This window comes from Medicago sativa, chromosome 7 (assembly GCF_051527215.1).
Source record: "Medicago sativa cultivar Bolivia chromosome 7, Bolivia_mono, whole genome shotgun sequence".
Lineage (NCBI taxonomy): Eukaryota > Viridiplantae > Streptophyta > Magnoliopsida > Fabales > Fabaceae > Medicago > Medicago sativa.
In genome coordinates, this window is record NC_140755.1 from 20,993,161 (window position 1) to 21,009,382 (window position 16,222).

General features: G+C 34.9%; 1 protein-coding gene across 2 annotated transcripts; it reads left to right on the plus strand.

Moving 5' to 3' along the window:
* Positions 1-3,534: 3,534 nt before the first annotated feature.
* On the plus strand, positions 3,535-15,512 carry LOC146904972 (ABC transporter B family member 6-like). 2 transcript variants are annotated; one of them, XM_085722778.1, is made up of 12 exons: positions 3,535-4,290; positions 7,788-7,842; positions 7,947-8,122; positions 8,242-8,442; positions 9,319-9,578; positions 9,658-9,968; positions 10,161-10,381; positions 10,512-10,852; positions 11,047-11,350; positions 11,459-11,840; positions 11,925-12,166; positions 13,421-15,512. In XM_085722778.1, exons 1-12 carry the CDS (start codon positions 3,907-3,909, stop codon positions 14,648-14,650), a joined length of 4,107 nt encoding a protein of 1,368 aa, XP_085578904.1. In that variant the 5' UTR covers positions 3,535-3,906; the 3' UTR covers positions 14,651-15,512. The 2 variants fall into 2 exon arrangements, with proteins under 2 accessions (XP_085578904.1, XP_085578903.1); XM_085722777.1 differs by having other exon boundaries at positions 11,047-11,840.
* Positions 15,513-16,222: the final 710 nt, after the last annotated feature.

Here is a 16,222-nt window from a genome sequence, read left to right on the forward strand (position 1 = left end):
TAATACACAGTTTAGGCATTTTGTAAAGGAAAGAAGAGGTTTAGAAACTGTTCTGTAACCCACTTGGGTTGGTCCGGTGGTCTTGATTTGGAACTTTGGAGTGTGCTCCTCTCAAGAGTCTCAAGTTCGATTCTCTCCGGTGCAAATTTTGGTGGACTAGTTTAACTTCTTAAATAAATAAAAATTGTTCTGTAATCTATTTCACATTCAACTATCACTAACATTGAAATTTACAAAATAAGATATTTGGAAACTATCACTCCTGGTTTTTGTGTAATGGTTGAAGTGAAAACTGTTCTGTAATCTATTTCTATTTAGATGAATGATTTATATGTTGTCAAAACTTATCACATTAATGAGTTTTCCTAATATGAGTGGAAGTACTTTTGAGTTGGATTTGTGTATTGTAAGTATTTATTTGTTCACTGCAAATGTTATTTTGTCATATCAGTTCATGTGCAAGCAAACATAGTACCTAGAAAAGAAAACAAGAGATTATTTTGATATTAGCTTTATGTTCTTGAAGTTTGATTAACTTAAAGTTCTCATTCTGATCTTCATATTGGTTTTGATGAATTGTGTGCTGTTTGGTACTATTAGTTTGTCTATAGATCATGGTTTTGTGCTTTTTTCTTTTCCCTATCCTCCACACGTAATTTCGGATACCTGAAATCTATTTAAGAGGTTGATCTCTTTAATGTATGTTTTTTCATACGCATCGGTTAGGATTAAATAATCTTTTTTCCTTTAATCAGGATCGAACAATAGACCAAATAGTTATAAAAGGGAAAATTATCATTATATATCTTAAATAACATCAAATGGATATATAATGAAAACTATTGCCTATTTGAAAAAGAAAAAAAGGTAATATTAACGGACTTTTAAAGGTAAAACCATTAATCATCAACCGAAAAAAGGTAATACTAAACAACAAATTTTTTAATTTGTTTCCAGAAATTTTAAATTAAGAAAAACATTATTTTGTATATACAAAAGAATCAAATTTTTATGGTAATGTTTTTTTTTTTCTCTTCCCTTTCTCAAGCATAAGACATGTCACCTTTACAACTATAGTCAAGGTCCCCTCAAAAACTATATCAATGTCATCAAAGTCATTTACTCTTTATCATAGCATACAATACAACCATCATTATTGACCGTGACTTTACCAAAAACACCCCTTTTTCCAGCTCTGCATGCATGCCATTCTTGTCACAGCGCACTCTCACTATATCATTGTTCTTTTATTTAAATTTAGGTGAAGGTTCACATGGGAAGGTACAATCCCTTCCCACCATGGGAAAATTTATTTCAGCCATTAGATTAAATGTGCTATCATAGACACTCAACATTAGATTATTTTTTTTACATCTTCCACAACCCTTCTCTCCTTCCCACCTCCAGCAACATCAAACACACCACTAGCTGCTTCACCGCCCATCATCTCATCCCAATTCTAATTCCCATCTAGTGCGAACCAGAAATGTGGAGGAGCCATCTCACTTTGATATCATATTTTCCTTTTCAATTTTCCTCCTAACCAAATTCTTCTTCTGTTTTTGTAGACAATATGCAGATCTCCACAACCTTCACAAACCTGCCTTTGCAAGATTCACCCTCTCCACAACCTGCTTCTTTCATTTTTTAAAGAAATGCCCAAGTAAGACGTCAAATAAATTTGAGATCCAAGAAATTTTCAATTTGGTTTTATAAATCCTCAATACCATCAGCTCATTTTAGGATGATAGCTTGAACTTTGAGACTGAATTCTTCTACCCTTAAAAATTACGCCCTATTGCAGAAAATGTTTGAATTGATAATTAGAAACAAAAAGATTAGGAAGTATTTTAAACTAGTCATGCGGTGCCAAACAACAGAGGGAAGGCGGAAGCAGTGGTCGGCGGGAAAAGGGATGGTGGTGAGGGGCACAAACAACAGACCCCATAGTTGGAAAAAAAATTGCCAGAAAAAGAACATGTCAACAATTGATAAAGCTTCAAGGCTGAACCCTTGAATTCAATAAAAAAAAATGAAACAAAAAATAAAGGAAGACTTTAACAGTAATTAAAATGGCGGTCATTTATTTTTTAATTAATTTTAGCAATTGATATTCAAAATTTTAATTGTTATTGCAGAAAAAATGGGTAAGATGAACACTATGCACCTATTCAAATAAATGGTGGCTCAATCTCACCTTCTCCAAATTTTTTAATTCTGCGTTGCAGATTTTTTTTTTTATAAAACAATGTATTACATGTTGTTTGATGTCGCTGGTGGTAGAGAGGAAGGAGAGAGAAGGGTGGTGGAAGGTGTTAGAAAATAATATAGTGTTGAAAGTGTATGATAAGATTGTGTTCTTCCATTGATCCTAGTTGTTAAAGTGAATTTTCCCATGGTGGGAAGGTTTTATACCTTCCCATGTGAAATGCCACCTAAATTTAAATCCAAAAAGGCATCATATTGATAATAAACAAATAAAAATACATCATTGTCCCTTTATTTGTAACAAAAAAATAAAAAAAAATGCTAATAAATATTTAAATTAAAACTACACACTTATCATTCAGCTTAATTTCAATTATGTTGTCCAGTATAAATATATCAACTTTTTTTTTAATATCCTAATTTTTTTTTTCTACTTTTATTTTCTTAAAAGTTTTTCATCATCATTTTTGATGCTCCTTATTCAACTTATGTGTAGACTTTATATTTTTGAATGAAATTATGCACAAATTATGCGCGGGTCAACGATTTAGTTATAAGAATCACTCCAAGAAAAAATCTATTTTTTTAGGAGAGATTCTTATGAAGAGGGAGCAAAATTGATGATTAAAACAAAAAATTGTTATATTAATAGAGATAAAAAACCATATTTAACATTTTTATTCATTTTAAGTCATTTTCATATTTTAAACTTCAAATCTAAAATTCATATGCAAATCTGAGTGAAATGTCATAAATTTAAAATTCGAGATCGTACAAGATTATAAAAACATTCCCTAAAAAAAAAGATTATAAAAACATAAATTTAAAACTTGAAAATTATTTGCAAACAGACTAAATTGACATCAAAAAATAAATAAAGAAAATAAAAAATGATACAATTGTTATTTGAAATTAGATTAAAGGACTATGAGAGTAATTTTTTGATGTGAATTAAGTATTTCTACCACGAAGATACTTTGTTTTTTTTATAACCTTTGATTCTCATAGGAAAGACCGATAATTCAAAGCTCGGTCGTGAAGTAAATACAATAAATTGTTCTACTAACAAATCAAACTCAATTCTTTCAAATGATTCGTACCCAAGATATTTAGATGAGATGTCGTGAGTCTCTTCTAACTTAACTAATATCTTTTTAGGTTTGAATTCATTCCTAAACATGTAACAACGTTAAAACTCAATGATTCGAGAGATTAATTTCCACACTTGCGCGCGAAAAATATTTGTTTTATGCAATTTTTTTTTTGATATTTAATTAAACTCATTTAGGTGACATAAATTGGTTGGTTATGCCATTCAAATGCTTTGCCAATTTTTAATCAATTCAAAGAAACACCCATAAAGCATTCTAGACGCCGGCGTTTGACCGTTAAACCTAACAAACCAAAGCCAAAATCCCAAACCCGAAATCAAAATTCGTATTCACAAATTTCGCATTCTCCACCGCACAACGGCGTCTCTCTCTTCACTTTTCTAACCGTTTCCGTAGCTGAGCAACTGCAACGCTCAACGGCGACGACGGTGCCGGCGAAAGCCACCACGACGTCGTTTGCCGGAAAATAAAAAAAATCATAACAATCTTTATTTAATCAATTAACTATTATCTTCAACAATTCTCACAGAATTTTCATTCGATCTGTGTTGAATTTGAGAGAGAATTTTCCGTTTGAATTTCGAAGATGATGATAAACCGAGGATTGTTCGGATGGTCCCCACCGCACGTGCAACCGTTAACGCCGGTATCGGAAGTTTCCGAGCCGCCGGAATCGCCGTCGCCGTATGTAGACCCTAACGGTGAAGTTTCGGCGACGCAAACGGTGGAGGAAGAGGAAATGGAGGACGAAGAGGAAATGGAGCCGCCTCCAGCTGCGGTTCCGTTTTCGAAGCTTTTCACGTGTGCTGATCGGTTTGATTGGTTTCTTATGGCGGTTGGTTCGGTTGCAGCTGCGGCGCATGGTACTGCGCTTGTTGTTTATTTGCATTATTTTGCCAAGATTATTCATGTGTTAGCGATGGATGATCGGCAGGTGACTTCGCAGGAACGGTTTGATCGGTTTGCCGAGGTTAGATTTTGATAATTCTTTGCTTAAAACCCTAGTTATTGCTTTTGAATTTGAATTATTGTTTTGCTTCTTGCGTTTAGATGTAACTGGTACATGAATTTGGAAATTTTATTCTCGAAATCATGGAATAGCTTGTAAACACAGCTTATAATTTATTTATAGAACAGCTTATGATTTAAAGAATTTAAAGAGGTTACTAGGGTCGGACACTGACACGTGTTGGACACTGGATACGCCTTCGATCAAAAGTGTTGGTGCTTGGGGGTTGTCAATTATTGATTTTGTTTATTTGTTTTTTGATTTGTTTAATGATTTGATGTTGAGATGTAATGGATACTTGAATTTGGAAGTTTGATTCTCAAAATCATGGAATAGCTTGTAAGCACAACTTATTTATAGAACTTATAATTTATAGAATTTACTAGGGTTGGACACTGACACGTGTTGGACACTGGACATGCCTTTGATCATAAGTGTCGCTGCTTTAGAGGTTTTCGTTTATGATAGTTTGATTTTGCTCACTTGTAAGCAGACATGGTTTTAAATTGTGGTTGCAGTTGTAGTTCCGCTTTGAACCTTTATGATGGGTAAAATGCGGGCAAATGAGGTTGATAGTTGTTAGACATGGTGATGACGATGCTTGTGTGAATGGCTTGTAGATGTAGGTTGTGGTTTCTGATAGTTTGGTTTATCTCACTTGGTAGCAGACATAATTTTAAGTTGCGGTTATGCTTAGAACCTTTATAATGCGGCAAAATGTGGGAAATGCGGGCCCAACTGCGGTTGTGGACTATATTTTGGGGAAGTAATACTCAGGATTTAACTATGCATATGAATATGTGTCTTGTATGTTGTTCGTGTTATCTTATATGCAATAGACAACATGTACTGCTAAGGTCTGTTTGGATTGACTTATTTGAACGTGTTTAGTGGGATAAATACTTGCTGCTCTGTTTCAGAGAAACTATGAAAACTTATGACATGCTCATAAGCTTTTTTTTACAGATTCTCTCCATAAACTCTCCAGGATAGCTTATGAAAACAAACAAATTATAGGAAAACAATTTGACTTTATGTTATCTGATATTATAGAAATCGCTTATTCATAAGCACTTATGCTATAAGGTGAAAAATAAGTTGCTGCAAAACAAGGCCGTACCCAGTTTTCGGCTTCATGTCTCCACTAAATTGGTCAACATATGGAAACATCAATGCTTAGAAAATCTTCAAGCCAGATTCTCCAACAAGAAGTTCAAGAAATTGTTTAGTTCTGCTGATCTTTATCACGACTTTGGCTGCTTTTGAAAACTGATTGTTTTCACTCCCCGCAGTGCACTCTTTTCATTTTCTTTTAGTAATTGCACCTCTTGCATTGAACCAGGGCTGTGTATCTTTAGGTAATTGCATGATTGATTTTTCTTGGAATTTATATCCTTTGTCTATCTGTACACATTTCTGATAACAGATTGTTTAGTATTATTGAGATATTTTGGCCTATCCTTAATAAATAAAATCGTCTTGGATTACCTGGTTCTGTTCACGCGGGTTTGGCATTAATAATTTCATGACTCAGGGCTATCCATAGTTTGTTGAACTCAGTGAGTTTATAGTTAAACGAGTCCTACGTCAGTCGATCGGTTGAGTCATGGAGCTACTAAAGAAGTACTTCTCATCAACCTGAGCTTTTGGCAGTCGGATATGCCCTGTTTTGCTTTACAACTTTTTTGATCTCATAACCATACACAAATGATAGATGGGATTAGGATTTAATGATTTAAAATTTACTAGTGATGTGAAGATTAGAAAAATATTTAAGTTTCATTGAGCAGATGTTCAAGGAAATGCAATTTGCAAGCTGTAGAAAGAGGAGGATATCTAGTGGTGAGTTTCTTGGTTGTTTGGCTGCTGTGAACAATACCCGCGGGCAGAGGGGATTTGGGTTTGGTATATTTTTGGGAAAAGAAAATCCAGACAGCTAGTAAATTAGTTTTAATTTGATGGAATTGATTGGTTTTGCTGCCTTCCATGGGAAGCAAATCTGGATAGAGTATAAAATGAGAAAAGTAAGATAATCTTGGAGGAACCTAAGCATCATATTTTACATCTATGGTTTTATTTCATTACAAAAGTACATAACTTGGATGCAATTTTCTACCATCATAAAACTGTTCATCTTATTAAGAAAGGAATCTTTGCAACTTTTTAAATATGCATCTTATATCAATGACATATCCTCCATGGCTAAGGATTCAAGTTCTAATCCTCTAAAGATTTAGACCTCTTACTACTATTACTAGAAAAGATATCAAAATAAGATTGGTTTTCTGCTAAATATGTAAGGTAGATGATGTGTATTACTTAGAATAACTTGCAATGAATAACTTGTATATTACAATGATGTATGCAAACTTATATATAAGAGAGAATCTCTCAAGAAAGCATAAATAAGGAAACTAAATCAACCATAATAAGTAGAGAATAATCAACAATATTAAATTGAAGGTTTAGACTATACTGATCATACTCCTATTTGTATTAGTAATATGGTTATATGTTTAATGATGAGTCGATGACAAATACCCTTTACTTGGAATAAGTACATGCAACAACTATCATAAACCATACAACTTGTGAATGGCCAAACTGTCTGAAGACTTCAGTAATATACAGTTTCTGTGGCTAATGATGGCCTCTTTTACCATCAGATACAGTCTGTTTATAGAAGCTTATACATTCCTTTTAAGGAATTTCAACACTATCATCTTCTTTTTACTTCTTGATATTGTAATACTCTTACTGGGTCTTTTTGCTGTGAGATATCATTAAGAGAGTTACTTGCCATTGGGCTTGTTATAAGCCAGTCACTACATTTAGCTAGTTTTATTGTGTGAGAGACTAGCCTTGAATGCTTCATACTTGTATCAGCTATATCTACGATTATTGCTTTCTAACTGTTAAGGGGATCCTTGGCGCAATGGTAAATTTGTTGTCACATGACTGAAAGGTCACGGGTTCATGTCCTGGAAACAGCCTCTTCTGTAATAAATAGGGTAAGGCAGCGTACAATACACCAAATTGGTGGGACCCCATCCCGGACCCTGCGTATGCGGGAGCTTTAGTGCACCGGGCTTCCCTTTATTGCATTGTAACTGTGTCAAGTTTTGAAACACATTCCGTTTGTATTTGCCTTTTGAATTTCTCAAGGAGACAAAATAAAAATTTTTTTGTGGGCTTTTTTCTGTGTATTTGATTTATCTACTATTTGGGGGGGACCTTTGAAATTTGGGAGCATAAAATGCTTGAATTCAGGGGAACCCTCTTATCCTCCAGCTCTATTTATGATTTGTCTATCTAATTCTTTGTTGCTCTATTTTGATGTACGTTTTGAAATTTTAGAAGAGGACATTATCAGATGAAAAATGATCTTTAGTCTGCAAAGCATTTAATATGTGAACCAATGGACTTATGCTAACTTCACTCATTTTATTCATTTGCAGCTTGCTTTAACCATTGTTTACATTGCAGCGGGAGTTTTTGCTGCTGGTTGGATTGGTAAGATTAAATATGCATTGAAATTAATCATGAGAAATGCATTTTATTAAATATTTCATTTAATTCATTTGCCATACTAATGCTGTATTTTCCCTGTTCAATAGAGGTTTCATGTTGGATTTTGACTGGAGAACGACAAACTGCTGTCATCAGGTCCAAATATGTTCAAGTACTACTAAATCAGGATATGAGTTTTTTCGACACTTATGGGAATAATGGAGACATTGTGAGTCAAGTATTGAGTGATGTGCTGCTTATCCAGTCTGCTCTTAGCGAAAAAGTATGTCTTGGTTCAATGTGTATAAGTTTCTCCAGTTTGTGAAAATGTTATCTTCTTTACAGGTAATATATCCAGTCGTATATCCCATATAACATGTTTATTTTCTTTTGATGATACAGGTTGGAAATTATATTCATAATATGGCTACATTCTTCAGTGGCCTTGTCATTGGCCTTATCAATTGTTGGCAGATTGCTTTGATAACATTAGCAACAGGTCCTTTTATTGTTGCTGCAGGAGGAATATCAAATATATTCCTCCATAGACTTGCAGAGAATATCCAAGATGCATATGCTGAAGCAGCTAGCATGGCTGAACAGGTGATTTGTTGTTTGAGTTTTAAATCTGTTATACATGCATCCAAGTATTTTCCTTTTTTATTTGATTCTTTTACCCTAGAAATTACCCATATTCTTCGGTCAAATATATCTGATTAACTCTCAAGGTGGTTATATCTTCCTGAAGAGTCTTTTTGCTTCTGATTTTCTGGCTAGGATAGAAGTGTTTCAATTCGGTAACTGAATGGAATATCTTTCTTCTGTTAACATGGTTGGGTTGGTATAAAATTTCGTGAGTATGATAAGCCTGTTACATATTTTCAATCTAATGTTGGACTTTGGTTTTATGTTGGGATATAAATAAATGAATAAATATATAAAGTTGTTGTTTCTGTTAGAGTCATCTCTTTCTGAAAGCATTGTTCACTATTAAAGTGTAGACCATATGATTCACGATACCCACTTCTGTTTATCCTGCAACTATTCATTGTAAACTGTCTCAGTCAGTTACCATGAACTGGCATTAGTTAAGAAGTTACTGCTATGCTTAGCTGTCAATCCTACTATATATACATGCATCATAAATTAAGATATGCCAATTTTCGATACTATATATATTATATTAAGTAATAAATTAATATTAATATATTGAGAAATTAAGATATACCAATTTTTAAATTATTAAAAAATAATTACATTATATGTTTTTAAGATTAAAATAAAAAGGCAGGTGATGAAAATTAATGAATATGAATTTTCATAATATTTTTTTCATAACTTATCGTTGAACCTTTTTTAACAAAAATAAAAATAAAAATGTTCCATGTGGATTGTATGAAAGAATGGTGAAGTTTTCTTTATTTGCTGAAGTATTTTAGCGCTGCTGATTCTCAGTGTAGTCCTTATTTTGCAATGCAGGCAATCTCCTATGTAAGGACATTGTATGCATTTACAAATGAAACGGTTGCCAAGTACTCATATGCAACATCACTGCAAGCTACTCTTAGATATGGCATATTAATAAGTCTTGTTCAAGGGCTTGGTCTTGGATTCACGTATGGACTTGCAATATGTTCTTGTGCATTACAACTCTGGGTTGGAAGATTATTGGTTATTCACGGAAAAGCACATGGTGGTGAAATTGTAACAGCTCTTTTTGCTGTAATTCTAAGTGGCCTGTGAGCATCTTTCCCAACTTATGTTTTTTCATTGCTTATTCATTATTTTACTTTAATAATCTTTGTTACTTTGATTCAGGGGATTGAATCAAGCAGCAACAAATTTCTACTCCTTTGAACAAGGGCGGATAGCTGCTTATAGATTATATGAGATGATAAGCCGATCATCCTCATCTGTTAGCCATGATGGCACTTCCCCTGACTCTGTGCAAGGAAATATAGTGTTTCGGAATGTTTATTTCAGCTATCTGTCTCGTCCTGAAATTCCTATCTTGAGTGGATTTTATCTGACTGTACCTTCTAAGAAAACTGTAGCACTTGTTGGCAGAAATGGCTCTGGGAAAAGTAGTATTATTCCACTCATGGAGCGTTTTTATGACCCTACATTAGGTAATTACTTTCCCTGACACTGTATAATTAATCCTTGCTTGATCATTTGCACGTAGAAAAATCCTGTTCTTTTAGATGGTGTGCACATAGAAAAGTCCTGTTCTTTTAGATGGTGTGCATGTAGAAAGCATTCAAAGCAGCACTCTATTGATCATTTGCAAATTTTACTTGGCATGCTAATCTTTGTTTCAGGAGAAGTTCTTTTAGATGGTGAAAACATAAAGAATTTGAATTTGGAATGGCTGAGGGACCAAATAGGACTAGTTACTCAGGAGCCTGCTTTGCTCAGTTTGAGTATAAAAGATAACATTGCTTATGGGAGGGATGTCACCATGGATCAAATTGAAGAGGCTGCTAAAATAGCTCATGCACATACATTTATCAGCTCATTAGAGAAAGGTTATGACACACAGGTGATGTTTGGTTGGCATGATCATTTGTTTATGGCTTTTGTTTTTTGGGGGAAGGGGAGTGTATTTTCATTTGTTTCCAGTCAAGTGCATTCACATTTTTATATCCAAAGCTGGTGTTCCTGTCTTTCAGGTTGGCAGGGCAGGTCTAGCTTTGACCGAAGAGCAGAAAATAAAACTTTCTATTGCAAGAGCTGTGCTTCTAAATCCATCGATTCTTCTGCTTGATGAAGTCACTGGTGGACTTGATTTTGAGGCTGAGAGGGCTGTTCAGGAGGCTCTGGATCTGCTTATGTTGGGACGCTCAACAATAATAATTGCTCGAAGGCTTAGTCTCATAAAAAATGCTGATTATATAGCTGTTATGGAGGAGGGTCAACTCGTTGAAATGGGTACTCATGACGAATTGTTGAACCTAAATGGCTTATATGCAGAGCTTCTACGATGTGAAGAGGCAGCAAGACTTCCCAAGAGGTACTTGAAAAAATCATACTCCTTCCTTTGCCATGACATTGTTTGTAATTTGTTCAAAAACAAATACAAGGATGGAGAAAGTGGCAAGACTTAGAATAATAAACTACTAATATTAACATAGTCTTTACTGTATTTAAGTACCCACTGGACTTGTATGCTAATCACATACATTTTGTTTTTTAATGATCACCTAGAATGCCTGCTCGAAACTTTAAGGAGACTGCAGCATTTCAAATTGAGAAGGATTCTTCAGCAAGCCATAGCTTCAATGAACCACCATCCCCCAGAATGACGAAGTCACCCTCTCTTCAAAGAATTTCTAATGTATCTCATTCGCGGCCTTCAGATGTCATCTTTAACTTTCAAGAATCACCTAACGTCGAGAGCCCACCACCTGAGAAGATGCTGGAAAATGGTCAGGCTTTGGATGCAGATGATAAGGAGCCATCAATAAGAAGACAGGATAGTTTTGAAATGAGACTGCCGGAGTTACCCAAGGTTGATATACAGTCTTTACATCGTCAAATATCAAATGGTTCTGACCCAGAATCCCCCATTTCACCACTTTTAATATCTGATCCTAAAAATGAACGTTCCCATTCACAGACTTTCAGTAGACCACATAGTCATTCTGATGATGCTTCAGTTACAATGAGAGAAGACAGGGAACCACAGAAGCGGAAACCACCATCACTTGGGAAGTTGGTCGAGCTTAGTTTTGCCGAGTGGCTTTATGCTGTGTTAGGAAGCATTGGTGCTGCTGCCTTTGGTTCATTCAATCCCCTTCTTGCTTATGTTATTGGCCTTGTGGTGGCAGCTTACTATAGAATTGACGATGAACATCACTTAGAACAGGAGGTAGACAAGTGGTGCTTGATCATTGGCTGCATGGGTATTGTAACAGTTATTGCCAACTTTTTGCAGCATTTCTACTTTGGTATTATGGGAGAGAAAATGACAGAAAGAGTTAGAAGAATGATGTTCTCAGGTGCATAACTCATCCTTTTGCCTTTTTTTTAATTTTAAAAAATGGGACTTATGAACATTTTTATCTGTTTCAATAACATGGCAGCCATGCTACGGAATGAAGTAGGATGGTTTGATGACGAGGAAAACAGTGCTGACAATTTATCCATGAGATTGGCCAACGATGCTACTTTTGTACGAGCTGCTTTTAGCAATCGACTTTCCATATTTATACAGGATGGTGCTGCAGTTATTGTTGGCCTTCTTATTGGTGCTGTGCTGCACTGGCGGTTAGCACTGGTGGCTTTTGCAACCCTTCCAGTTCTTTGTATTTCTGCAGTTGCCCAGGTTTTCACCCACTCATCTGGTTTTCCAAATATAACTAACTATTTTCCCTTGCAATGAACGAAAGATACTAGAAGCGTAAGTTTGTTGGGTGACAACACAGGAATGGCTTCATACCCAACACGTCCCCTTATGTGAGAGACAGTGCCTAAACCCACGTTATCATATGTTGAAACTGATTTTGATATGTAGCAGAATGAGAACAATAGGGATTAGTCTCTAAACCACCTGGTCATAAAGACTTTAACATGAATCGACTATGTTTAAAGCGAAAACTGTTGGGCCAAAACATGAACAGTTTTGGAGCTAAAATACCTGATGATTGGATTGAACCTATATTTCTTTGTTGTCATGCCAATGCTGCTTGTGGAAATTTATAACTCTAGCAAAATCCTGTGGTTTTAACAACAACAACAACAACAACCAAGCCTTATCCCACTAAGTGGGGTAATCCTGTGATTTTAAAATTTATATAATTCAGTTTATGAATGAAACATAAATGCTGATCCACAATTGTGTGATTTTATTCTGCTGATATCATGTCAATGGCATATCATCATTTCCTTTCATCCAATTCATTATTCATTGTGACAAATAGGTATGAATTTACAGCTAGAATATTGTCACTTTTGGGATAACAAATACAAAACGTAGAGATGTCTGTATTGTGTTAAGACTTCGAAATACTTTCAAAAGCAAGGAAAAAACAGTAATTTTTGATTTGTTTTATTTCTAGATCTATTTGTTTCTAAAATTAAGCATAACAAGTTTTCTTGCATGAAAACTCAACACATATTCGGTTGTGATTAACATTGATAATATTGATAATGAAACTGCAATGTATCTTGTTATTTCAGTTAGCTTATTAATGGTTTTATTAGCTTAATTTGGTAGTGTCTATTGTTAATTTTATGCTTCAAGAAATTTGACTTTTGTCATCGATCTCACTGTAATGTAAAGCATTCTTTGATTCATCTAGTGACTCCACATAGTGGTTAAAAACGTTGTTTATTACTGTCAGTTTCTATGGAAATATTATCCTACATTAATTGATGATATTAATTATGACCTGGTCATCCAAATAAAGTTAAACATGGTCTGAAAAAGTGAGTTCCACAACACACAATGTAAAGTTTTTTTCCTTAATTAAATGAATGACTTGTTAACGATTGCTAAGACTGATAGGAAAGTTTAGTTGATTTATTTTAATCTTTTGCCTAAAATATATATTAAATACAGCCTGTTAAAATATTGCAGAAATTGTGGCTAGCTGGATTTTCAAGGGGCATACAGGAAATGCACCGAAAAGCATCTTTGGTTCTTGAAGATGCGGTTAGAAATATATACACTGTTGTTGCATTTTGTGCTGGCAACAAGGTAATGGAGCTCTATAGGCTGCAGCTAAAAAAAATATTTAAGCAGAGCTTTCTTCATGGAATGGCAATTGGTTTTGCATTCGGCTTTTCACAATTTCTACTTTTCGCTTGTAATGCCCTTCTACTGTGGTACACTGCAATATGTATTAAAAATGGTTACGTAAATCCATCCACTGCACTGAGGGAGTACATGGTTTTCTCATTTGCTACATTTGCCCTTGTGGAGCCTTTTGGACTGGCTCCTTACATACTTAAACGGCGAAAATCCCTCATATCAGTGTTTGACATTATAGACCGTGAGCCTAAAATTGATCCTGATGACAACACGGCGTTGAAGCCACCCAATGTATATGGAAGCATCGAGTTAAAAAATATTGATTTTTGTTACCCATCTCGTCCTGAAGTGTTGGTATTGAGCAATTTTAGTCTCAAGGTGAATGGGGGCCAAACGGTTGCTGTTGTTGGAGTTTCAGGGTCAGGAAAGAGCACTATCATATCTTTAATAGAGAGATTTTATGATCCAGTTGCCGGACAAGTTTTACTGGATGGGAGGGATTTAAAGCTCTATAACTTGAGATGGTTAAGGAGCCACCTCGGTTTGATTCAGCAGGAACCTATTATCTTCTCAACAACCATAAGGGAAAACATTATATATGCAAGGCATAATGCCAGTGAAGCTGAGATGAAAGAGGCAGCGAGAATAGCAAATGCACATCATTTTATTAGCAGCTTGCCTCATGGTTATGACACACATGTTGGGATGAGAGGTGTTGATTTAACCCCAGGACAGAAACAGAGAATTGCAATTGCAAGGGTAGTGCTGAAAAATGCACCAATCTTATTATTGGATGAAGCAAGTTCATCAATTGAATCCGAGTCAAGCCGAGTGATACAAGAAGCTCTAGATACACTAGTAATGGGAAACAAGACCACTGTTTTAATAGCGCATAGAGCTGCAATGATGAGGCATGTGGACAATATTGTAGTGCTTAATGGAGGACGGATAGTGGAGGAGGGAAGTCATGATTCGTTGGTGGCAAAAAATGGTCTGTATGTCCGGTTGATGCAACCTCATTTTGGCAAGGCTATTCGTCAGCATCGGCTTGTATAGTACAGGAGTATGTGATATGAGTGATTGCTACGAATGTTGGTGCATGAACATAGTTTGATTTTCTGTTTTAGACATACCACTGACGACTTCTTCACCTGAAGGATTTTTCCAAGAATATCTGGTGGAAATTGTAATGACTGTGCTTGCATTAGCTCTCGGCATTGGTAGGCATAGGAGAGATACAGTAGGATGAATAGATAGGTAGGGTGTCTGTATAAAAGATTTTTTCATTTGGTTGGTTTTCGATTCAGCTGGATTCTTTTGGAGGCAACTGGGGGTGTTCTCTGTCCACGGTATTCATTTGTTTCTCAATAGAGGGTGGAATCAAACGTTAATTTTGCTGAGGTGGCTCCTTCTTTGGACTTCTTTTTCACTCTCCCTAACCCATGCATCGGTAAACTTATTCATTACTGTGATTTTGTTTTTTTCAACTTGTGATAACTGTAGAAAATTCTGATCGAAGAGCTGTAATCTTTGTAAATATATAGTTATAGTTTAGAAGGCATCACTTTTTCTGCTTGAATCCGAAGTGTTTCTTCGTATATAATGGATGCAAATTTTCACGTCATATTCTGCCAAACAAAAAACTGTCAACTGCATTTTATAACCCTTAATTTGGTTTAAACTTCCGGCTAAAAAATTGGATGACTGTATTAATAGCAGCGTGTATATTTTATACAGATACGATAGATGATCTCGTTCACTTGCCAAATGAATCTGTGCTCAAAATTCGTTGTTTATAACATTGTTTATGTGTAGGAGTGTAACATTTTTTAAGAGCAAGGAGCTTAGCATGCATTTATATTTCTGGCCTAAATAAATGTATTCAATTAAAAACATTCTTCTGCCAAAAAAAAAAAAACTGGTTGCCAAAACATTAAAATAAAATTGAATAAAAACTTATCTTTGATTAAAAATTCATGGGGTAAGATAACTTGCTAAAAAAAGATCTTAACCAACAAGGATCGAGTCTAGTGGATGGAGTTAGACTCTTACAAAGTGACAAATTAAGGATTAAAACCCAGTTGAAGGCGGTGCTCAACAATGTTTCAAACAAATTACTTCTAGTACAAGAATACAGAAAGAAAAAAGATAACCATCTTGCTTACTTGTACAAGTCGTTACATAATATTGAAGGATATTATTATTAGGTTAAATTATATTTTTGGTCCTTTAACTAGGTAGTATCGCTTTGGTCCCTTAGTTAAAATTCGATTTATTTTGGTCCCTTAACTTCTTCCTGTTACACATTTTGGTCATTTCCGTTAGTTTTAATTCAAAAACGTTAGGTTTTCTTCATCTTCTTCTCCTCTTTTTCATCTTCATGTCATCTCCATCAACCTTCAACAACAAGAATCTCAGAAAAATTCAAGAAGAAAATGAAGAAAACTTAACGTTTTTGAATTAAAACTAACGGAAAGGACCAAAATGTTTAAAGAAGAGAAGTTAAGGGACCAAAATAAATCGAATTTTAATTAAGGGACCAAAGCGATATTACCTAGATAGTTAAGGGACCAAAACTGCAATTTAGCCTTATTATTAACATGTGTGTATCTAGTGAAAGTTTGTTTT

What these genes read in the sequence shown, in the direction of transcription:
- LOC146904972 (XM_085722777.1), top strand. Translation starts at nt 3,907, where the DNA reads ATGATGATAAACCGAGGATTGTTCGGATGGTCCCCACCGCACGTGCAA. An exon ending in AGTCTGCTCTTAGCGAAAAA is followed by an intron (nt 8,123 to 8,241) that starts GTATGTCTTGGT and finishes TTGATGATACAG; the next exon opens with GTTGGAAATTATATTCATAA. An exon ending in CAGCTAGCATGGCTGAACAG is followed by an intron (nt 8,443 to 9,318) that starts GTGATTTGTTGT and finishes TTTGCAATGCAG; the next exon opens with GCAATCTCCTATGTAAGGAC.